Source organism: Aythya ferina (assembly GCF_964211825.1).
Source record: "Aythya ferina genome assembly, chromosome: 11".
NCBI lineage: Eukaryota > Metazoa > Chordata > Aves > Anseriformes > Anatidae > Aythya > Aythya ferina.
The window spans coordinates 13,809,316-13,833,248 of record NC_140307.1 but is presented as its reverse complement, the minus strand read 5'-3'; the positions used below and the strand labels follow the sequence as shown (position 1 = coordinate 13,833,248).

Genomic DNA, 23,933 nt, shown 5'->3' with positions numbered 1-23,933 from the left:
TGGTCTAAGCCACATGACCTTGCCTCGGCATGGCGAATGGAAGCACTAAACCTGGATCAGGAAGGTGAGTGGAGAAAAGGTGGAAAACGGGCATGGGTTTCAGTTTGGTAGTCTATCCGCCCCCCCTCTAGGTGACTCCTCTTTTCAGGGGATGAAGAAGAAACTGTCAACATCCTAGCTGGCCTCTGTGGTCCGCACTGAGGATGGATCCTGACCCCCTGAGAAGTAAGTCAAGGGGCAGATACTGTGTGTGAGGGATGGTTGGCGGGGGGTGGGGAGTTGTCTAGCAGTTGTCTATCTGACTGAGTAGCAGAGCAGGGCAGTTGATGACTGTTTTGCTTCTCAGGAGGGTGTTGCATTGGAAGAAGTTTGGCTGGTGTGCCAGTGCCTGATGGCACTCTGCTTCTGCAGGTGAAGAGGAGCCTTGTGCCTGAAGCAACATCCTGGCTAGCCTTTGTGTTCCTTGTTGAGGATGGAACCTGCCTCCCAGCATTGCCAAGGTAAGCTGGGGGGCAAATGCTATGTTTGGGTCAGGGTCGTGAATGGGCACCCAGCAGGGTACGTGCTTTGAAGTCATTGCAGTGGATGGGGCCTCTCAGGATTGGTCATGGTCAGGCAGAGAGGGTGTGTGGGGGTCTGTCAGGTACAGCGTGAGCGCTGCCAGGCAGGGCAGTTCCAGCTTGGTGTCTGTGTTCTGTGTTGTCTGTGCTGTGCTCTTGGTGTGGTCTGGGCACTGCTGGCCCTGCAGGGTGCTTCGGGCTGCCTCCTGCGGGTGGTGTGGGAGCTCTGTGTCTGGTGTCAGCTCGCTGCAAGGCACCTGGGCTGCCTGCACTACTGGCAGCAATGCTTTCCAAGTCCAGGCCTTGCCAGGGCTGCTTGTGCTGTCAGAAATTGAAGCCGGGTTACTTAGTGGTGTGCCGAGATTCACTTTGGGATGTGTCTGGCCAGAGCAGGTTTCTAAGCAGGCTCTAATGGACATTTCTTGGCTACAGCTCACCTTGCCCTGCTTGCCTTGCCACCCTGAAGCCGCAACCTTTTCCTTTGGCCTTCCCCATCCTGCCCACCTCTGTCCCCCCTTGCTGGCTGCTCTGGGGCAGCACTGGCACACTCTGCAATTGCTGCCCAGGGATATTGTCTCCTCCATCACTGCACCAGGAAGTTTGGTCCAGCATTCAGGTCGTGTTTTCTCCTTCCCAGTTTATTTTTCTTGCTTAAATCCCCAGTTGCCTCACTGTCTCAATGCTCAATAATTCCTGTCTTTACTTAGTGCTCGCAGTGCTTGGAAGCCAGAACACAAATGCAGGACCGTGCATTACATCCACTTCTGGTTACAATCCAGTCATGTGCTAGTGTCGTGGAGGGGATGATTAAGATCCTTCAGGTGCTTCCCTCCAGCCTTTTTGCTTTCCTCCTGTCCCCATGGGCATTAGGATATCTCTGTTTAACTATCCTTTAGCTGCAGTGTTCGTGTGAGGCTGGTTCTCTGAGCCAGGCAGCTCTTTCTCAGACACTCAGGGGCACGTTAAGAGTCTTGTCTAGAGAAGAAAATCGTCCTGGTGAGCCTTGCCCCACTGCATCCTTGTAGGTGTCACACACACGCTGTGCCATGTCAAGGTGGTTCTGTGCTGTGCCTGCAGCTAAGGTGAGTGCAAGCCAGATCTGGGATTGGAGCGTGTCAAAGAGGATCTTTGTGCACAGCCGAGGAGCTCGCTCTGGTGGTTAGCCCTTTTAAGTCACCCTTCACAGGTCTGTGCTCCGAGTCCCGCCCCTTGCTCTGCTGCTTGTTGATCTGCTGAGATCACAGTGCAGTGCTGCAGGTACAGGTTTGTCTCCGTGGTTATCAAGGAGCTTTCCTTTCCTCATGCTATGGCACTGACAAGCAGCACCTGATGTACTGACCTTGCTCTTACTGCCCCTTGAACACGTTGGCCTGTTCAAACTGTATTTAATATAAACATTATAGAATTTAAACCAGAAACTGTTCCACAAACTTTCTAAACCTCAGGCACTGACTAGAGGAGAGAAGCCGCTCCCCGCCTGGGCAATAGCCGTAGAGGCTCGGTCTTGCCCTGTGCACAAACCAGAGCTCAACTGTATTAACAAGGTATTAGCCAAAAACATGGAATTTTATCTATAATATGTTTTTTCATTAGACAGTTTGACGTAAATATCGTAGGATATACACCCTCAGTAAGTTCGCAGATGACACCAAGTTAGGTGCGTGTGTCGATCTGCTCGAGGGTAGGAAAGCTCTGCAGGAGGATCTGGATAGGCTGCACCGATGGGCTGAGGTCAACTGCATGAAGTTCAACAAGGCCAAGTGCCGGGTCCTGCACCTGGGGCGCAACAACCCCAAGCAGAGCTACAGGCTGGGAGAGGAGTGGTTGGAAAGCTGCCAGGCAGAGAAGGACCTGGGAGTATTGGTGGATAGTCGGCTGAATATGAGCCAGCAGTGTGCTCAGGTGGCCAAGAAGGCCAACGGCATCCTGGCTTGTATAAGAAGCAGTGTGGCCAGCAGGGCTAGGGAGGTGATCGTCCCCCTGTACTCGGCTCTGGTGAGGCTGCACCTCGAGTACTGTGTTCAGTTTTGGGCCCCTCGCTACAAGAAGGACATCGAGGTGCTTGAGCGGGTGCAGAGAAGGGCGACGAAGCTGGTGAGGGGCCTGGAGAACAAGTCCTACGAGGAGCGGCTGAGGGAGCTGGGCTTGTTCAGCCTGGAGAAGAGGAGGCTCAGGGGTGACCTTGTCGCTCTCTACAGATACCTTAAAGGAGGCTGTAGCGAGGTGGGGGTTGGTCTGTTCTCCCACGTGCCTGGTGACAGGACGAGGGGGAATGGGCTTAAGTTGCACCAGGGGAGTTTTAGGTTAGATGTTAGGAAGAACTTCTTTACTCAAAGGGTTGTGAGGCATTGGAACAGGCTGCCCAGGGAAGTGGTGGAGTCACCATCCCTGGAAGTCTTCAAAAGACGTTTAGATGTAGAGCTTAGGGAAATGGTTTAGTGGGGACTGCTAGCGTTAGGTCAGAGGTTGGACTCGATGATCTTGAGGTCTCTTCCAACCTAGAAATTCTGTGATTCTGTGATATGGCAGGATAGATTCTGAAACCAGCCACAGTATCTGCTCTGTCTCATCTAGCCAGAACTGATGGTGGAAGTAGGAGGAAATATGGAGAATCCTGTGCAAAGTAAGAAGTGAGAGACATGGGAAGGAACCGGGAAGGGGTGAGGGGTTTTACAGCATGATACCAAGCAAGACGCAGTGGTACGGTGGTATAAAACCAGAAATGTGTAGGAAACCAGGAGTCACTAGGTTTGTGGCTTACAAATCAAGTGGTTGTTTTGGTTTTTACCATTTTAATTTTTTTGCACCTCTTGGAATTATTTTGTCTTCGTTTTATGCAGAATGCCTCTCTGTTAGCTGATAATTTCATTAGTCATAGTCTCTTGTAGATCATTGTGAAAGTCTTGAGATCAGCTCTAACACAGCACTACCATGATCCGTTTAAAAATGATAAATACTTTTCCCTGCTCATTAATTTTCTATTTTTATTCCTTGTTCACAATTGTTAAACCAGTTCCCAAACTATGTGGGTGCTGTACCAAAAGAAAATTGAATCAAAGTTATTTATGGATTGTTGTGATGCAGTCTTTCAAAATTTTTTTAAAAGCCCCATATGTAGGTTCTGCTACATCCCTTTTATTCTCTGATTCTGATTCACAGACTTTAATTCTGTGGGAAGTACCACTCTTTGTGAAGGGCAAATAAAACTACTTGTGAGTCTTCTATCCTTCATCTGTTTTAGTGGCTTTTTGTGGTAATAATTTGTTCCTAGTGGAAAATGAGTGAGGTTTGCAGAATGGCATTTGCTAGGGTCATTCTTTTCCAAGGTTTGTTCTTGCATTTGTTTCTCTGAGACTTCTGGGTTTGTGACTTTTTTCTCAGTAATCGGGTAACCTCTCATGTTGCAGGCCATCTTTGTAATGGAGAAAAGTATCTCATCTTCTGTCCTTCTTTTACCTGTAAAGATAAGAGGATTACTTCTTAAAATGTACTTGGCCACTTTTTTTTTTGACGCTGTATCACCAAGCTTGTATTGACATTTGAAGGTTCCTCGATGCAGAGTATGTCAAGGATCCCTTACCAGCTCCTGATAGGTCTTGACCTGTGCTCTCTGGGGCCCTGTGAACTCCAAATCAGAGAGTGGTTGAAGATCTCTGGCCTAGCTCACCAGTATTTTGATTCCTATGGATGCTGTATGACCTTGGTAAAGCATGGCCTGTCCTGTTGGGATGACAGCAAGAAAGAAGTGTCTGTGAGGTGCACTTGGGAGCAACAGAACTGACATTAATCCCTTCCCATAAAAACCTTTAGCGTGAGCTCTCCATCCAGCGATGGACTTATGCTTATGCTGCTGACAGACAGCATAAGCAGGACACATCCCAGCACTGACACCAGCTCACTGCGTAGCCTTGGGAAAGTCTTCAAGGCTGGGTCAGAAATTAAATTAGCTGAGTTACTGCAGTGGTTAGAATGTGGTTGGCTCCGAAGACTGACTGTACACCTGGTTCTGCAATGTCCCTGCCTCCCAAAATGTATTTGACCTCAGTGAGGCAGGATCACGTGCCAGCTTTGGTATGATACCCGTAATGTTTGTGTTGGTGCAGCACTTTTGACGTTCTGCAGAGTGTTTGACTGGGACAGCACTGCCATGGGCACTGCTTTGCTCCCCCAAATCTAAACTTATCTACAAAAAGTAGTAACAATAACTGAGAAGCCCTGCATGCTGTGTGTGTGGTTGCTGAGCTGTGCTTGATTTGTCTTTTCTAAACTAAGTGATGTGGTGACATCTGTCTGTGCTTGCAGAGTCTGAAAGCAACAGCTCTGACCTGCCCTGTTAATCTCAGTGCCTGCCAACCTGGATGCTCTGTGCTAATACTCTAAATATTGACCAAGTTAACTATTTTGCTGCCTAGCAAAACAAGGAAAGGGGAAGAAGTTGCACATTTAGCTATGGCTAAGATTGCATCTGTGCTGAGTTCTTGATCTGGGGATCTGTCCATTTCCCTGTCTTCCCCTCCAGCCAAAGGTGTTCAGCAGGACTGAGCCTGCCATCTGACCTCTGCTCCTATCCATCCCTTTTAAGCTTCTGTGATGACAAGGGAAGCTAAGCTTGCCAAGCCCTGTAAGGCTTAGGACTTTATGGATCCCAGGAAGGGGTGTGAGGCTTTTGAAATGCAATTCTGTAACTGTTGCAGTCTTTAAAAGTAAAGTGGGTATTTGAGGAGGTAAGCAATCTCAGGGTCCTCTGTATACTGAGTTTCTTGAAACTGTATTGTCCATCAAATGCACTGACAATGTTTTTCTAAAATGCTTTGAAAGTGACTTCAAGTGACTGAAGCTATGACTTAGACGCTCCGAGCTCAGAAGCTGACATGAAGGCACAGCTATGGTGATCAAGACAGGTTGGATTGCATCTTGGAGAAGCAGGATCCTCTTGACTCACTGTCTTTCTGCCTCTGCCAAGGTTCCAGGTAAGGTTTCCTGCCATATGCTTCTCTATGTGGGTGTATCAGCCATTATTTGTCTTTTCTGGTCTCACGTTCTGATGCTACCTGGGAAAACCTTAAAGTATCTCTTCAATTCCAAGATCAGTTATTATCAAGTTACCTAATAAATACCGGGGAAAAGAAACAAAGAGGGCTATGAAAGTATGTTACCTTCATAGCAGAGAGGTTTGGCCAAAAGTGCAGAGCCCAGGAAGAGGAAATCTAGATGCATGACATCATGGAAACCACTCTCTATTTATCAAACATCTACAGGCAGGAAGAAAGGTAGAAAAAAAGTGGTGCTTTCAGGCAGTATAGATCAAGGAAACCAAAGAGCATCTGTAATTACTGGAATCTCATACAGTGCTCTTGAGGGTCTTTACTGATATTAATTTCTTTTATTACTCAGAGATGTCAGGTCTTTCCCCACGTGCATTTGTTTTGGTCTTTGGGAAATTCAGGATTTCCTGAGTCACCTTGTGACCAATGTAAGATTCATGTTTAAGCCCTTCGGCAAGTCCCTGAAGGAAGGAATAGGAATGAATCAGACATGATGAACAGCTCTTTGCACCTCTGCAGCAGTTCCTGTATTCCAGACAGCAAGACATCCCCAATGTGTTCTCAAGGTCTTTAACACAGAAATGAATTCGCAGGCAGAGCTATGCCCTCCCAGCTTGCACAATGCCTGCTAAACATGGAAAAGCGCAGCAGAATTTTGGGGAGTGGTGACAGTGCAGCTGCATGTTGCTTCTTGAAGCCTGCAACAAAAAGGCAGACTGAAGGAGCTGGGAATGTTCTCTTCCAGACTTAAACAGCATATGGCTTGCAGGACGCACTTGGCCGATTAAGCAGTTTGTTTGGCCTGCCAGATGGCCAGGATACACCATGATGTTTGGATCTTTGGGTGCCTGAGAGAGGTTGTCGTGCCTTCCGCCAGCCAGGCAGATAGCACAGCCATGGCAGCCTCCCTGCCCACCAGCACACCCGCACCTCGCCACTGCCCAAACAGGTGGGGGGTGCAACACAGGAGAGAGGCAGGTGGGAATGCTGAAGGAGGACGAGGAGAATGGATGCCCAGAGGTAGGGATGGCCAGAGGCAATTCTGGGGAGGGCATGACGAAAGGTGCGGTTTGAACTCACTAAGCCTCCCTGCTGCAGTGAGGCGTTCTAGGCCAAAATCCTATCGTCTGAGCGAAATAGGGCTGAGTCACCAAATACACTTCTCTGCTGTTTCACGCATCGCATCGCGTAATGCCTAACAAAGTCTGGTTTGTTTGGTTTTGCTTCCAGTGTTCCTATAGAAAGGCTCTTCCAGGCCTTCCTTTTTTAATAGGTAGACTTGTAATTTTCTGCTGTTTGTTTGTGGAGTATGTGCCCTTTGCTTACGTCTTCCCTTATCTCTCTAAGGTCTTCACTTTGCCCAATGACGCGTTGGCAGACAGCTGTCATATCTGCTCTCTGTCCTTGCTTTGCAGACTAAAGAGTCTGAGCTAACAAGACAGTTCAGCCCTTCTAGGAAGGCTGAGTTGCACACACTTTACAATAGGCACCTTTCAAATGATACTTGGAAAAAACAAAACAAAAAACAGGTCTTTCAACTCTCCTTGGACTTTCTGGTATCTTTCATTCAGAGTTTTTAGCTAGTGTCGATCCTTCCTGGCTGTTTTTGCAGCAAAGTATGTTCTTTGCGGCTCTCTTTGCTGCAAGGACAGATTTCAAGCCCACAAATCAATAAGACTTCCATATGCTGCCATGTGGAGTTGGGCATGTGCATGACTGTTTTTCTGGATCAAGATTAGAGTTCTCACCACTTGAAAAGATTCAGCTTGTGGTTTGTGAAGCGCTGCCAGTTCCTCTGGAATTAAAGATTTATATAAAATATCAATGTTTAAAAAAAAAAAAAAAAAGGAAGCCATTCCGTTTTCCAGCTTTGTGTGTGTGTGCACGTGGTACCACGTTAATTAAAACTGGTTGGGAAACAAGAGGGACTCTGCAGCAGTGCTCCCTGTAGTGCGTAGCCCCTTGGTGCTGTTCGAGCCTTGCTCCTTGTCCCCAGGCGCACAACCGTCTGTGGACAACGCAAAGACGGAAAGTGACAAATAAAGGCGAGGAGACGGGGTGTCCCCGAGAAATAGGGGCAGCATCGCTTCGTCCCTGCGCGCAGTGAGTATCCACTTGGCTCTACTCTCAGGCTTCGCTGCGCTTGTCTTCGGGTAAACCGAGCGCGCTGTTCCCGAGGCACTGGGGAGCGAGGCTCGCACTTGTAGCGAGCTGCTGGGGCTGCACCCGAGCGGCTCCGTGCGGGGCCGAGGGGCGCGGGGCGGCCCAGGTGAGCGCCGCGGGGCGGGGGCGGCCCCGGGGGAGGAGCAGGGCCCGGCCCGGCCCCGCCGCGCTCCCCGGGCAGCGGGAGGAGGCAGGGCCGGGCCGGGCCGGGGCGGGGCGGCTGGCGCGGGGCTGGCCCAGCCCGGCGGGGAGGGAAGGAAGGAAGGGAAGGAAGGAAGCGGAGCGGAGCGGGCTGCGCCGCTGCCCTTTGAAGCGAGCGGGCGGGCGCCGCAGGCCGGTCCCGAGGCAGCCGCCGCCGCGCTCGCCGTCTCCGCGCCGGCCGGGGCTGCCCCGGCCCCCCCCCCGCCCGCCGCCATCTTCCGCCCCGCGGGCAGGGCCAGGGCCGGGGGCAGGGGCAGGGCCGGGGCCGGGGCCGGCCCGGGCAGAGCAGCCGCGGGGGCGAGGCGAGGCGGCGCAGGCCCGGGCCCGGAGCCGCAGCCGGAGATGAGGCCAGGATGTCGGTGTCAGGGCTCAAGGCCGAGCTGAAGTTCCTCGAGTCCATCTTCGACAAGGACCACGAGCGCTTCCGCATCGTCTCCTGGAAGCTGGACGAGCTCCACTGCCAGTTCGTGCTCCTGCCGCCGCCGCCGGGCTCCGGCCCGCAGCCGCCGCCACCGCTCACCATCCACTGCAACATCACGGTGCGGGCCGGGAAGGGGCCGGGGCCGGGCAGGGCAGGGCAGGGGCCGCCCTCGCCATTGTGTGCGGGGCGCGGGCAGGGGGCGCGGGGGGTGACTCAGCAGCCGGGGCCGGCCGGGGGCCTCCGCCCGCCCGGGGCCGCTTCCCCGGGGGGCTCCGCGCTCCCCTCCCCGCTCCCGGCCCCGCCGCGGCGCGCACAAAAGTTGGCAGCGCCCCGGGCCCCGCTCCCCGCCCCGCCGGGCCGCCCCGGGCCGCCGCACGGAGGGGGCAGGAGCCCGGCCGGCGGCGGGGCAGCCCAGCTCCGGGCCCCGGCGGGGCGAGCCCGGCGGGCAGGCGGGGGCCGGCGCTTTGCTGAGTGCGCCACACCGCCGCGGCCTGCGGCCCCGGGCCCGCTCCGCCCCGGGCCGGGCGGGGAAAGGCGGCTGGGGGCCGGGCTTCGCTTCCCTTCCTTCCCCTGCTTTCCCTTCCCGTCCCTCGGGGCTCAGGCCCTTCAGAAGTTTAATTCTCCGCGGCTGTAAGCACGCTCAGGGCGCCCTCGCTCCCCTGCCTGGCAGCCGCCTTCCCGTGACAGTGAAACTCGTGAGGGGGCCGGGCGGCAGCCCCCAGGCTGAGGGACCCCCGTGTGTGCTTTGCCTTGGGCCGTGGCTCTGTTTTTTCCTCAAACTTTCCTACAAGGAGTCGGGGGGGGTGGCGGATAAAATGGTCAGTGTTGTTTGCTGTGGTAAAATCCTCTGGTTTTAAAAGTTACTGGTTAGGGCCTAAATTTGCCAGAGGATTTGGATGGGGTGGTATCTGTGACTCACGGACAGGAAAGCGCTGGAGGTTTGCTTTTTCTGGGCCACCTCTACGTACAGGTGAACTTAGATGCATCAGCTCTGTTCAGCTTAAAACTATTGAAAAGTTCTGACTGGGTAAAAATACAGTTAGTATCTTTGGGTTGCATAAGCTCTCAAGGCTCCTTTTGTCTGTAAGATAATGAAAGTTTCAGACTGTGGGGGTGGAACCATGCATGTAAGTCTAAATACCTGAGTACTGAAAGATGAAAACATGCATGCAAAGCAGGCAGAGCTCGTAATCTTGGTAAGAGCCTGACTTGCTGTAAGGTGATAAATTGAAGCGGACGTGTTAAGGGAACCTTCTCATGACAACTAGCTGTGAAACCTAGAAGTCAGTGCTGTGTTCGTGTTAGCTGACTCTGCTGTAAGACATAAGATTTTGTTAATGGTAAAATGAGCAAGTTACTTTGATGTTCTTGTTTTTAGGTACGACATATCAGACAACAGATTGAATAAATAATATTTAAATAAAGTTACACAATAGGGAGTGTTTCATTACTGAAAATTCTGGCTGTCTGCCCCCCCAGCATGATCTCTTTCATAAATATCTTCTGTAAGAATTAAATGAAACACCTGATGATTGTACACCCTCAGCAGGCAGTTGATTTCAATGGGTTATGTTTTCTTGTCAAGTGACAGCTAACAGGGAAGCCCAGCAGTAAGGCCTAATGTTTTTGTGCCTTGGATTTGTGCTGTTGTGTATTTTTGCTTCTGTTTTGTCATAAGTATTTCTGATGGTAATTCTTACTTATTCTGCATCGAGATATGCCCGCCTGCTTGTAGGCCTTTGGTTGAGGTGTGCCAGAGCAACCAGGAAACAGGCTTAGGTCACAGTTGGTGTTTTTATGTGTCATTGAGGAAACTGGTTCTGTAGTTGGCCACTGCAGTTGCTTGCCCTAGAAGTCAAGAGATCTTTTGTGTGTCATTGGAATTGTGGCATGCGTGCTTCCAAAAAGAACAGGAAAATAGCTGTTTGAAACCTTAGAGCCAAGGCTGCTGCTTTGAAAAGAAGCTGTATCTGAGATTCTTGAAACTTGTGTCTCACAGTTGTCTGTGAGCAGCTTGTTTTTTTCCAGTGTTGATTAATTTTTGGCTCTTTGAGGTAGGTGGCTATTTTCCCCGTCTGCTAAAAATAAATGGGAGAGGGCAACTTGAGATACAGAGGATGGTTCTCTTGATACAAGTGGGAAGCTTGTGAGAGAGCCAAAAAGAGAAAGCTGTCCTCTGGACTTCTGTCCTAGTCTTTTGACACAAGTCTTAAAACTCAAAGTGTGAAAGAAGTTCTGTTTGTCTTTCTTCCCTCCCCTCCCCTCCCCTCCCCCCCCTAAATTGAGTCTATTGGCTCTGACTCCTAATTGCATCCAGTTTGTTTTTTTTCTGTAGGTACTGTAAGTGAGAAAGGTGTAAGTCTTGTTAACTGTGCTTCATTTGGTGTGCAGAGCTTCTGGAGAGCTGAATCAAGGTACTGTGGGAACTAGAGCTTCAAATGATGGTACTAAAATAAGCTGGTAAGACTATAAAGATAGCAGTAAAGGTTTATTTGAGGAGACTCACTCTCTGCCTCAGAAGCAGTTGCCCTCATGCTCTGGGTGTGTAGTGAAAATATGTAACTTTGTTTGTGTGCTGCTTGTAACCAGTTCAACCTCTACATTAATGATAAAGTCTTCAAGGATATTTCTCCTACTCAACAAAAGCTTACATTAGTTTGAACATCTGGTCACTCAATGCTATTAAGGGGAAGAAAAAACACAAAGGTGAATAATTGCTTTTATTCTTGTTGGTTTTATTTGGGCGCCTTAATATTCTAGCTAAAGTGAAAGCTGTCTAGCAGTATGTACAGGTGCTGAAGTTACTGGATGGAGAAAAGTCTGGTAGGGAAGGAAGCTTCCAGTAGCTTCTGCGCTAAGTCTGAAAAGAGATGTTATGAGTTGCTCTGATCCTCACAATGGATCTCTTTCTTTTTTCCAATCTAGAGAGAGAGAAGGCAGAGGAAGGAGGAAACATTCTCCTGGAGAGGTGAGGGAGAATATCTGCTTAGGAACTGTATGGATCTCTACCAGTGTCCTTGACTAAATTCCAAGGTTTGATTAGAAGGCTGCCGTGGAATTTCTATGATATTCTGATTGCCTGCATTTGAGTTTGCAGAACTGTCAAAGTTAAGCATTTGCTGCAGCATCCTAGGGACAGTCTACCTGTGGTACTGAGCAGTGCTTCTCATTGAAGCGAGGTACACTTCACTTGATAGCTTTCTGTTTCGTGAAGTGACAGGCAAGCCTTGTGAAGGTCTGTCCTTCCTTTCTTCTGGCAGTGATCTATGTTGGAATTTAAGTGGTTAATCTGATTATTTTAAGAGGCACTGTAGGGTGGAGTCACCTCTGTCAGAAACATTGCTTCTTATGCCTCAGAACTATCTAATTATTGAACTTGTTCAGGCTGTGTACCTTCACATTCCCGTTCTGTTATGCCAACAGCAGCGTCTCCATTCTGGAGTTTTATTTCTGTTTTTTTCAGGCTTCCTTTTCATTCGTGTAACAGCAGTGTTCCAATTAATCGAGTTCCATAAACCAATGTTCTTTACAAAGCATTTTTATTTATCCTGGTCGTGCATGTCTTTTGAATTAGTGTCAAATTAGTGGCTTTACTCAGAGTAGTGTATTCTTGATTATTTAGATCAGTGCACTCTTTTTGGTACCTTATCAAACTTATATACCAGTATTCCAATTCCCCTACTATTGGGGGGGGAGGGGGGGAAACCGCTTTGGACTCCTAAAAGTGGAGGAGGAGTACATTCCCCCTCCCTAAAGCGTATTTTTCATCTGCAGAGAAGCTTGATGATAGGATCTCTCCACTCATAGACAAAATTTCCATTGAATTCTGTGTCCTTAAGTACCACTTGCAAGGTAGGATAGGGTTTGTGCCAGCTCTATGTAGGTGCAGATTTTGCCCAAACAGATGCTGGGTTCTGATGTGTAATGATATCCCTTGTACATTTACAATTCAATCCACGTGATATGCCTGACTTCGGTATGCTCTTGCTTCCCTGCTGTAAAGAAGTATCTTCTGCTTTCACTGAAAAATGCCCTGCTGCTAAATCAGTTGAAGATACTAAGAAAGACTTGAAAAAGGTGCTGACTACAGATAATTGCAGTTGATGGGAGGAGACTGTTCTCCCTTCCGAACCAGAATGGATGAAAACATCTTACCTTTGAAACTTCTGACAAGTTGGGTAGATACAGAAAGTGAGTATATTAGAGCATAGGATAGTTCTTCAAAGGCATAGGATTTTAATATCAAACACTCATAGCCTAGACAGCTGATAAACTTTTATAAAGGCTATTTATTTGTACACAGAACTAACCACGTAATGAATGAGGCTTCCTGTTCAAGCCACAGAATTTTTTTTTAACATCACCACATGTTCTGTAGTGAGCTTGAGAAATTTGTCTTGCAGTCTATGGATACAAGGATTAAACAAAAGCATACAGAGCTCTACCTTCATGATGCATGCTTTTCTGACTCTCATTAGGTATGCTTTCAGTTTTAAAAAAGGCACTTGAGTAACTTCTCCAAGATAACACTTAGGCAATAGATGCTGAGAAGTTCAGTCTTGTTTTATTTATCAAAACAAAATTAAATAAAATGCGAAGAGTGAGGATGCTAACTGCTGTCTGTCCCAAGACTATGATTGGAAAAGGAATGATGTGAGAAGGAGAAATCCTTCATCTCTGGAAGACATAGGATCTTAGTGTCTCTTGCCACAGCTTACTTGTGCTATGTGTGAAAAGCTGTAGCTAGCACTTAGGAACTTTGCAGGTCAGTTGTGCTCTTCCCTCTCTAATGTGTGAAGTGCTCCTAAAATATCCTAGAAAGCCCCAGTGGTGGGCTTCAGATACAAACACTAGCATATGTTAAGACTTTATTCTACAGGAAATTGCCCTTACTACAGATGGGTTGCTTACTGGAATTTCTTGTATAAATTGTTTCAGAACTGGGACCATTTGTGGTCCTCACAGGAGCTCTCCCTGCCTTTTGATAGTTGAAAGAGTTTTATAAAAGAACTATATTCTCTTTATTCAGCATGCTGCTTTAACTGTTCTAGGAGGTTTTTGTCCAAGATTGAAAGATGCCTGGTGATTTTCCTTAATATTCAGTAACTTTAAAGAAACTAAAACTGCGAGTGGGGTGACTTCATTGACTTCACAACAGTCATTTGATGTTTTGTGATGGTTGCATTTGATTTGTATTGTCAACAGTATTTGTCAAAATAGGGAGTTGGCATTACCTTTCTTATCCTATAGGAAGGAAGAATACACTTTTTTTTTTTAATTGGGAGTGGGAGGTAAAATTCCGACTCTTCTGTCAAAGCTTTCTGTCACTGAAATAGGAATAAGAGAGTAGTATATGAGGCGTGTCCTGTTCTCCAAATAAGGCTGCACTTCCAAATTCACTATGGCAGTCTGTCTGCAATGGGACACCGTAAAATCAGAAGTTATTAATGGAGTTGATCGCTTGTGCTCTTATAAAGTAACTTCTTTCTGTTGGACTTATACCTGCAGGTTCATTCTAGTTTTTGGTCTGTCATATGCCTGTGGATATTGGTTATTGATGACACGTTGGTACCCTCAAATGTGTATTAAAAATTAGGGTTGATAGGAAGAACAGAGTGTGATTGGGTCCTGTGCGCTCCGTAATCCTGCTGATCCCATAACAGCAAAGGCTGTGTGCCTTGTGAGGTGGCCAGAATTGATTTTACTGGATTAAGAACCTGGCTGGCACATAAAAATTCTTTACTGGGTCATTGTTAATCTGGATCGCTTCCCAGTCTGCTTCAGCATGTGGCTGCACAGACAGCTGTACCAGCACAACAGAGGGCAAAGGAATGAGTGAATGCCGGGGAACAGAGCCGCTTGTCTGAGCCCTCAGTGGTACTTGGGATCGCTCCTGTATGGGAGAACCTGAGCAGGTGTCAATCCCGTGGGTTTACACGGGTGTCTGGTCTGTGACAGTGATGCCTAAATTGAGAGAACTGGACTTGAACAGTCAAACTGGAATTAGAGTTTACCTGTAAAATCAAATTCATTTCAGGAAAATAGAAGATGGAGACAGTTCTCTGGATAGTGTTTGAGCTGTTTTAAAAATGGCAATAAGAGTTAAAACTTCTGAATAGGAACAAATATTGGTAGAGGCTGATGAACAGAAAGAACTGCTGTTTTAGTTGTGCCTCTGTGGATCACTGTGCAGTGCTGTCAGGTTGTTTGCCTTTCTGTGGTTCTGAAAGGTTATAAAACCCTGAATTCCTTGCTGAAGCTGATTTATTTTAGATTATGAATGGGAATACGTCATTTGAAGAGAGATGATTGCTTATTATTTAATAAGCAATCCGCTGTAGTTCTTCAGCTGTCAGCTCTGTAGGAGAAGTGAAAATGACCTGTCACCAGCTCACAGAAGACACCTGGAAAACTAAATGACTGATTACAGTAAGGAGATGCTATTTAATGTCAACCTGCCTGTATGTGCCTGTAGTGCGGTTGAAGCTAACAGGAACAGAAGAGTTCTCAGTTGCACTTCGCTGGAAGTGAGCATTTAGCATATGTTGTGCTGGTTTCCTGTTTCCAGCTGTAATCTCTAAGTGTGGTACTGAAGTCATGATACTACATGTTTTGTTTCTTCTTTATCTCATGCATACAAGACACCCTGGTGTTTTAAGTAAGCGTAGAGAAGTTGGTGTGTGATTTCTTGAGATTTAGTTTAGGCTATGTTCTCCTTTTTCCCGGATCTCTTAACTTCTTAACCCATCTGAGAGAGAGTGTGTTGGAGTTGCAGATTTTCCGATAGCTTCTTCACTGTGTATTCAGAAAGACTGTTTGTGAAGGGAGAGGAAAGTTGTCAAGTTGTGAGAGGGGCAAGTGCACCATGTCTCCAATAGGATTGGGGCGAGCTATTTGGGCACTTGAAAGGCCTAGATTCTCTGAAGGTAAAGAGAGTGGAGAGGAGGGAGGGCAAGCCTGTATTTTTGGGTGACAGCAGAAGTGACATCAGACTTTTCACACTGAGGATAACTGTCTTAAGTGTTAAAGGCAAGAGCACGTCTCCTGGGGAAATTGTTCTTTTGAAGTTATATGGGGGAAGAGTGTGGTGTGTTAGAACTGCTGCTAGCCTTACAAGAAGCCATTCTTGGCTACTCCAGGTTTGTGAGACTTACGTTGATGATTTCTAGAAATACATTCAGAAAAGGTGTAGTTAAAGAAATAGGTGATAAATAACTCTTGATGGTTATAAGAAGTTGATATGTTTCAAGAAACTGGAATTCTTCAGCGACTTTCTACAAAAGTCTACCTGCTAATGACAAAGGAAGAATATTGAAGAATCTGATTTGCAGAGTAACTTTATCTTTAGCACATTTCTAGCTACTTACTAGATAAACCATTGCCAGCTTGAATGCCTATATAATGCATGGTTTAAAGAACCTGTGGTGGCTGAGAGCTCTAAACCAGCCATACTCTGACTGTCAGGGTGGGAGTCCAAGCCCACAGTGGTCGAGTTTTTTTTTTTTTTTTGTGTGTGTGAGAGAAAGTGAGATGGGAGTGCTGTGAGATGGTGTTTTTTTTTTTTTTGTTTTGTTTTTTTTTTTTAAGAAAAAAAAAAATAAAATTGGATTCGAGTCTTGGCTCTGTAAACCTTCTTCCTGATAAGCAAGTTACCTGATGTTAAGTGATGATGCATTCTGTGCTTAATTTTCAGCGTAGATTAGCTTTTTCTTGCTGTTAGTTGTACTGGAGAATGAATGTTACATAGCTCACTTAACTGGGTTGGTTCTCAACAACAGCTTGAATTTTTAGAGGCTACACGCTGCTCTTGAACAGCTGTTGCTTGCAATGCTGTTAGCCAAGTCGTGCTTAGTGTTAACGTTTAGAGCTGTATTTGAGCCGTGGTATGTTATCATTTGGTGGATTTTACTTGGGGTTCATTACAGAAATGTTGAGTATTCATCTTCTCTGCAAATTTCTTTTAATGGATTGTTAGATGGCATATTGCATTATGATGGTGACCTGGAGAATAAAATGTTGCTTCATGATGAAGATAAATAACTTTGTTTCTATCAGAAAAGTCACATTTTTGTATTTAAGCTTACAGCTGGTATTTTAATTCTGTGCAGTTAGGGTTTACTTGACAACATACACCCCCCCCCCCTGCGTTTATTTGGTAAGGGGAGTGGATGAAGTTGTGACAACTGATAAGGCAGTCTGATAAAGCTCTTTTTCCAAATGTATTGTGCACTTTCATGCATCAGAATTGACAAGTGGGGCATTTTTCATAGGCTAAAGAGTTGGAAGAATTGACTGACTATGAAGACTTAACCCTAAGAAGAATAAGAACCGTGATGTCACATCTGCGTTCATATTTATGACCATTTAAAGTGAGGTTTTGTGCCTTCTCTACTTGGCTTGTGTGTGTTCTGGCTTCTTTTAGGGTAATGGTGCTTGTTTGAGCTGCAAGAGAGCATTTGTGTACCTGGATAGCAACGTGGATGTAAATCACAGAAGTGTGGCTTAGGTTACTTGACAAACTTGGAGATTACTGGCCTCCTGTACGTGCCTGTTTGAAAGTAGCATCTGGTTAAGTCTTTTCTGGGAGTCTTTTTTTTTCTTTTTCCTTTCCTCAGAATGTCACTTTCTCCTTTATGTTTTCAAAGTAAAAAGATAAGGATCCTGCAATAGTTTCAGGAGAATTCCTAGGGCCGGAGTTGAACAAAAGAACTTGTGCAGATGAGTCTGCAAGTTACAAGATTATTGCTTCTTGAAATATTCTTGTACAAATGAATTATGATTGAAATACTGGTCCTCTTCTTATTTAGCTGTGCTGTAGTTGCTATCATATGAATATTGGCAACTTCAATTGAATCTGTGTGTTGCAAGAAGTGTTTCATTATCTAGGCTTTCAGTTCATTTTAAAAATGTGTGGTAGTTGACGTGTGCTTGTACAGAACGTGGCTGTGCAAGGCGCGAAGCAGCAGACCATTGCACACCGGTCTGTAGGAGTCCGGTGAGACAAGAGCAAGGGGAACTGCACTGCCTGCCCTGCCCGGGAGGCCATGTGCTGTGCAGGCTGAAGTCGTGTCTGTAACCATTCTGCGTGCTCTTAGTGGAAACGTTTCCTTATGGTTAGCCTCCTGTGGTAGCCTCCTACAATCAGTAGGACGTGTTTGTACAGAGAAGTAATTTATTTTTGCTTGGAACAATTTGTGATTGCAGAGTGAAGTTTACAGGCACCTATGGAGGTGCGGTTTGTTGTGGTCTTGCTGTTCTCTGAGGCACCTGCCTTTGACCCTGCCATCTCTAATGTGGCTGCGTTTAATAACATAAACAGTTCTAGAGGAGGAAACGCTGCTCGTTCCCTGGAGACTGTGTGGGAGAGGAAAACCACGACTATGTTAGTTGTGTTGCTTTAATGTGCTCCTGAAGGTATTGGGCTGTGTCGTGATGAGTGCGTTAGCAGAACACACACAGAAAAGGATGATGGGATCCCTTCACCTGCCTCCTGCAAAGTCGAGAGCTGACGAATCTCTTGCAATCCCTAGGGATCTAAGGGGCTGCCAAAGCGTGCAGCTTCATCTGGGACTGTCTTGTGCAGGCTGTCAGTGCCAAGACAGTCACTGAACTTGAGGGTAGAATTGCAATAATCTTCTAAGTTTAAAAGCTGGCTGTATTGTAGTCAATTGAACTAGGTTCCTTACCAAATGTGGGACCTCTAACAAGTATTCATACTGAACTGAGCAGGTTAGGCTTTGACTTCAGGAAGATTGTAGGGAAATTAAAACTAATATAATCTTGCTTTCTGTGGTGTAGTAGCAGCTAAAGATCGCTGTTTAACTCAACTCTAGTGTATAAAGCATGTCCTGCTGTTTATCTGCATTCAGCAAGTAACAGTGTGTTGTATACAGTCTTAACATCTAGAAAGAAAAGGTGGAAGTTTTCCCCTTATTCAGTAGGGACGTGTAAAATTGATGTTCTCTCCACAACCATCCTCTATTAAATTTGATTTTTAATGCCCCCCAATGCATTTAAGAGTTGTTCTGAAAATGAGTTTTGTTTAGTTGTAGCTGATGTAAAAGCAGTGGAACTAGCTTCTGTCAGCAATGGAGATTTTGCAAAACCTTAGAAAATGGAATCCCATTAGAAATTCAATTCACAAAATTTTGTGCAGCCGGTGTACTAAGGAGATACAAAAAGGAGGAAAAATAAGACAGTCTAAGTTTATTTGAAAATTAAAATGAAAAACTGTCAGTGTGTACTTGCCATTTAAAACCGTAACCATGCAGATGTGTGTTTAAATGTGTTTTCTGACAATTTGTCATGGTTAAAGGGCTTTGTTATGTGCAAGGAGACTTGGGTTACTCTTGCCTCATAGCAAACATATGCAGGTTGCTGTAATCTTAGGAAGGTGAGCAAGATGATTTTTTTTTGGGGGGGGGGTGGGGGACAAGGTTGTGGGTTTTTAGTGTTGGTTTTTTTGTTTTTTTTTTTTTAATTTAACAATTTCTCCCTTTAAATGGTATTGTTAAAATTTAGAAATAGCTTGAGTCCTTTTACTAACATCAAAGCAGTGTTGCTGTAGATCTATAAAGCAAGTTAAAGATTATATAAACATGGCAAGTAGAACATCCGTACTGCTCAGCACCTGTTGTTAAGAATGAGAAAGCTTAGATGGCATGTACGAAGATGACAGATCTGTCTACCCAGGAGAAGCAAAATCAGTAAAATGTGAGCAGACCAACTTAGAGAAGATGGAACAGAATATCTCAGTGGGGAGATCCTGTGTTTCTTCTCTTAATATGCTGTGATTTATTAGATGACTTGATAGGTTTTTGAATTGTTCCAGTGGCAGGAGCATGGAGCTTTTTTATTTTGTGTGCTTGTTAGCAAGCTAAATTCTTTTGCTGTATTCTGCAACAGAAGCACCAGACGTGTTTGTGCTGAAAAAGCTGCCAGTCTGTCCTGGTGTTACACAAAGGCTCTGTAGAAGTGATGATCCCATGCATTGTAATTATCTCTAGGTTGCTGTAAACATTCAGCCTTTGTCCTCAGGCCTCAGTACATGCTAGGTGTGAGGTCATCCCCGCGTGTCACAGCCTACTGAGCGCTTGTAAGCTGTGCGGCATGCGTTAGCTTAGGAAAGCTGCCCAAATCGGAGCATGCAGCCTTCTTCTCCTGTAAGGAATATTTGCTTTTGCTTGTGAAGAGCAGGAACATGTTACGTTACAGCAATTGTGTAAAACAGATCATCTGTACAGATAAGCTAGACGCAGCGTCTCCAAAGGTCAGCTATGTAGTAATAGGTCCAAAATAATGTCATTTTTAGCTGCTGAGAAACAATAATTATCATTTTCAACAGCAGGTATCTAGTATTGTAAAAGAATTGCTATTCTAGGGCTCCTTTTATGAAATGTCAACTTTTTTTAAAATTTGTGTTTCTTATATTATATAACATAAATCCATCTGTCTTCTCTACAGAATGCAGGTACAGAAGAAAAGGCTGACTTCATTCTCTGAACACAATTAGCTCTTGTGAAGTTCAGTTGTTTGACCTCACAAACCACAAGCTTAGTTCTTCATTGCACGCTGTGGTATTACAAACTCATGAGCTTGTTTATATCTCAGGATCAGAATGTTTGAAGTTTGTGTGTGAATTCTGTATTTCAAAATATAGTGACTCATATCCGCGTGAAACTCAGCTGTTCCAAAAATACGGATTTTTGATCTAGAAAAACTTGGTGTCAGTTATCTTTTTAAGGTAAAGAGAGCATAATTGTTGGTAAGTCTGAAGAATTAAAAAGTGTTGCAATAAGTTGAAAGGTACACTAACTTGCATTTGGCTGTTAATATTAAGCATCTCCTCCTAAAAAGTTGGAATATGAAATGAAAGTATCCATATTCCAGAATTCCAAAAATTCTGTCTTTTCTGCTACAGAGGAGTGAATGTGCTTACACAGTGTTTAAGAAAATCCTTTCTGATAAATGCATGGTTCCCATTCATGTTTCAAAAGCTAAAGCAGACTAAAAATAGAATGTCTAATGCATTTGGGGGGGTACAGTAATTTATATGTGCTGTACATTCACAGGGCAGGCAGTATCAAATCCTAGTATGTTTTCTCTTATACAGCAGGACTTGGCATTCATTACAGAAAATGGAATGAATTGAAATGAGAGCAGAGAATGAGGAAAGGATTTGTCATTCAATGCAAAAGGCATCAGCATGTTCAAATAGCTGCTGAAAAACACATAATCAGTCCTGTGCTACCAGTCGCATGAAAGATTTGCTGCAAGTTTTTTGGAGGAGACTATTCTATAGCCCTCCAGACTGGGAATAAGTACCGAATGCAAACCATAAACGGCTTATTCTAGGTTTGTCCGTGGTCTTGTTTTGGTGGAGAAAGGAGCAACAAGCGTCTTCCTAGCACCTTTTGAAGGGCTGTCTGCATGGCATCTTAGTGACAGAAAAATCATTTGTTGTGGATCATGTGAGTGGTTGTTGGGCCGTATCTGTTCCATGATTACATGTGCCCTGACCATACGTGTAGTTTATTCTAGAAAATCAAGTACATTTCTAATCCTGTGAAACCACTTGATTTCACTGTCGCTAGGATTGGTGCCTGCCGAACAGCTGTAGGAATCTATTGATGAAAGAAAGGTCTCTCTTGTAAGCTTTCTTGGTAGGGTTGTGTGCATTATATCATTTGAGAAATCCTTCAGCGAAGGTTAGTTCTTTATGAGCCTTGTTGGTACAAAGGTAAAACAGTTTTGGGCATTGTGATCTGCCTGTTAACTTGTCCTCCAAGGCAGGAGATTTGAACTGTGTTGCTTCAGTCTGAGGCTAATGTTAGAATAGTTCAAGTAATCCTGATTAAGGAGGAAATCGGAAGATTTCAGGTTTTGTTGCTTTCACAGATACTGTTTGGAAGAATCAATATTTCCATGAGAAAAATGGGGTGGATATAATTTTATTCTTTGATGTGTACTACTTGTGATTTTTTTTTTTTTTTTGTAATAACCATTTGTACTGAGTTTCTAAATGTCTTCCTCCTGCTCCACCTGCCCTCAGGGCTTTAAACTTTTTAGTACTGTCTTATGTATGTCCATTGTCTGATCAAGATAAAAATAGAACATAATACTAGGGGAACCTGTTAGCTTGGATTTCTTTCAACTTCTTTTGAGTTGTCTAAAATTACTGTTTTGCTTTTATTCCACATTACCTGGCTTAGAGTAGGATGAGGTAATGTTACTGTGTTGTGAAATTTTTGGGTGATTGAGCTTTAAAAGCTTTGTGGTTTTATTTTGTTGTTGTTTTTTAAACAGGAGTCTTACCCCTCTTCATCGCCAATATGGTTTGTAGAATCAGATGACCCAAACCTGACTTCAGTCTTGGAGCGTTTAGAAGATATTAAGAAGAGCAATACTCTGGTGAGCAAGTGTCCTGGTTGCTTTGGGTGTATTTTTTTCAGTTCAGCTTTGTCACATTAATGAACAACTAAATTAGGTCAGTTCAGGGGATGTTTTGGGGCATTTGTAAACATAAGTTTCCTCTTTAAAAAACCACATGTACCAAAAGTAGTTGTAAAGATTTGAAGCAAGGAAGGAAAGATGACTTAAAAATGCTTGTTCTCTCACAGAAGCTTCATCTCCAGTAAGTTTAAGGCTTTCTGAAAATGATTAGTGAAATTCATGAGAACTTAACTGCTTGTATAACACTTGTAGTGTTTTCTTCGCACAGAGATCCACTACAGAGGTGAGAGGATATTTAGAGGAATGTTAAATAATATAGATCTTAGTCTGTGACCTCTAGCCAAGAAGACACAGCACAGCGTAATAGTAGAACGCGTGGCCAAATGAGCTGTCTTCGAAAATGCATTTTTTCAGGAGGTTCTCCAGCTTGCAGCTGCTGTGACTAGTAGCTTCAGACTAAAACAAGGTTTTAGATAAGATGTTTCCTACTCCTAACTACCTACAGGTTTGCTTGCATTAGGGTGGAAAGCTTTATCATAAACACGTGTGGGACTTGCTGTGCTGAATTGCACGAGGACATAGACTACTTCTGTTGGTAGTAAGAACATCTGGTATCAAGATTGTACTTGCCTATGTAAATACTGATGGGTTGATGTAAGACACCTGTGGATGGCCCATTGTCTTCTTAGGAATCCATCCCACATCACGTAATGTCAAAAATGAAGACAGACAGGAGTAGTTGAAGAGACAAATACTTACGCTCCAAAATCTGACTTGTTTTGTTCAAAAGGCTGGAGTTTGTGGGTATTGAGTTTTTGTATCTACAGCTTTCCCCCTACAACACCCCCCATTCAAGGGAGTTGGAGTGATTGGCACACACCCTTCTTGTAGAAGGGATAAGGAACTACTTGCAGAAATGAGTCCTGGAGTCTTCTGATTTATCTCCTAAAAACTAATTTAGTTGAACTTATTTTTTTTTAAAGTTTCAAATCAGTTTCCGTTTAAGTTATTGCAGCTACAAGACCATTTGTCCCATGTTGCTCTATAGTTATATTAGAAACATTACTGAAACAGTAAAATTTTGAATGGGAAACTACATTGGGCTCTCCAGGAGCTTAAGTCAGCACAGCAAATATTATAAAGGCATTTATCCTGGTCTCTGAAACCATTTGGTATTATTCTGTTCTTTCTGCTTGCTTTGTAACTTTTGATGGATATCAGTTTGGGAAACTGAAGAGCATGCTCTTTAGGCATGAAAGTTAGGCAGGTATGTAAAAGCCTTTCGTTTGACATGGTAGAAAGAAAACTGTTTTGCCTATGTTAAAATCACGCGCATGTTTCCTGGAAAATCTTCTGTTGGTCTGAAGCTGATACTTATCTGGGTATCAGCATGGTACTTCTTTCTAAGAAAATTCCCCAAAACACAAAAGATTGAAAAGTTGTTAAGAAGGTAGTAAGCACAGATGGCAGTGGCTTTGGAAGCTTTGGCTGTTTAACTTGATTGTTCATAGTGAATAAGATCCAGCCAGCAGAAGAAGGGGCTATAGGGTCTCTCTGACCTCTAATGTCTCCTGAGTTCATTATCAGACCCTGAAAATTGGCATTGCTTTAGTCTTGATAGGTAGTTGAAACTGACAGCCACCTTCCCTTCTTGTGGTTGTGCCATGCAAAAGATAACTCCTACCTCAACTTCATTGTTCTGTTAAATATGAGGAAGGTTATAGTTCCAGTAGGGCTTAAATTCATGCAAAGACTAAAGCTGCCTGCAATCTCCAAACCTTGAGGGCTTAAGTTTGCATGGACGACTTGAAAAGTACAGAATGCCTGGCACAAGTATGTGTATAGCTTGTCCAAATTGCTGTCACTGGGACACTACTTCTGCATTAAGAACTTAGATTTAGTCCTACCTGGTGGCATGTCAGGTGAGACTGTTGGTGCTTCCAAACTAGCAGAGCAGCAGCAACTGTTATGTATCAAATCGTAGACACAGAAGAACACAAAGTAAAGCAAAGTTCCTTTTTGAAACTGCCCAAGGCTGCTAAATACGTGTGGAACCAGTACTGTCACAGATAAATTGATAGCTAAGTAGTG

The 23,933-nt window shown here is 44.9% G+C and overlaps 1 protein-coding gene and 1 long non-coding RNA gene across 3 annotated transcripts in view; both read left to right on the top strand.

Annotated features, from left to right (window-relative positions):
* The window catches only part of LOC311442525, a 97,185-nt gene extending 89,658 nt beyond the window's left edge, over positions 1 to 7,527 (top strand). Inside the window, exons 6-9 of the long non-coding RNA XR_014696704.1 lie at positions 10 to 64; positions 149 to 225; positions 347 to 500; positions 5,379 to 7,527. This is a non-coding gene — a long non-coding RNA (uncharacterized lncRNA). The remainder of the gene's footprint in view (positions 1 to 9; positions 65 to 148; positions 226 to 346; positions 501 to 5,378) is intronic.
* A 517-nt stretch (positions 7,528 to 8,044) lies between these two features.
* Positions 8,045 to 23,933, top strand: part of UBE2Q2 (ubiquitin conjugating enzyme E2 Q2) — a 41,844-nt gene continuing 25,955 nt past the window's right edge. Inside the window, exons 1-2 of one of the 2 annotated variants that reach the window (XM_084531823.1) lie at positions 8,046 to 8,508; positions 21,696 to 21,800. In XM_084531823.1, the coding sequence (XP_084387949.1) occupies positions 8,323 to 8,508; positions 21,696 to 21,800 (291 nt within the window). In that variant the 5' untranslated portion in view covers positions 8,046 to 8,322. Of the gene's footprint in view, positions 8,509 to 21,695; positions 21,801 to 23,933 lie in introns of both variants that reach the window. The other variant, XM_084531824.1, reaches the window with a different exon arrangement.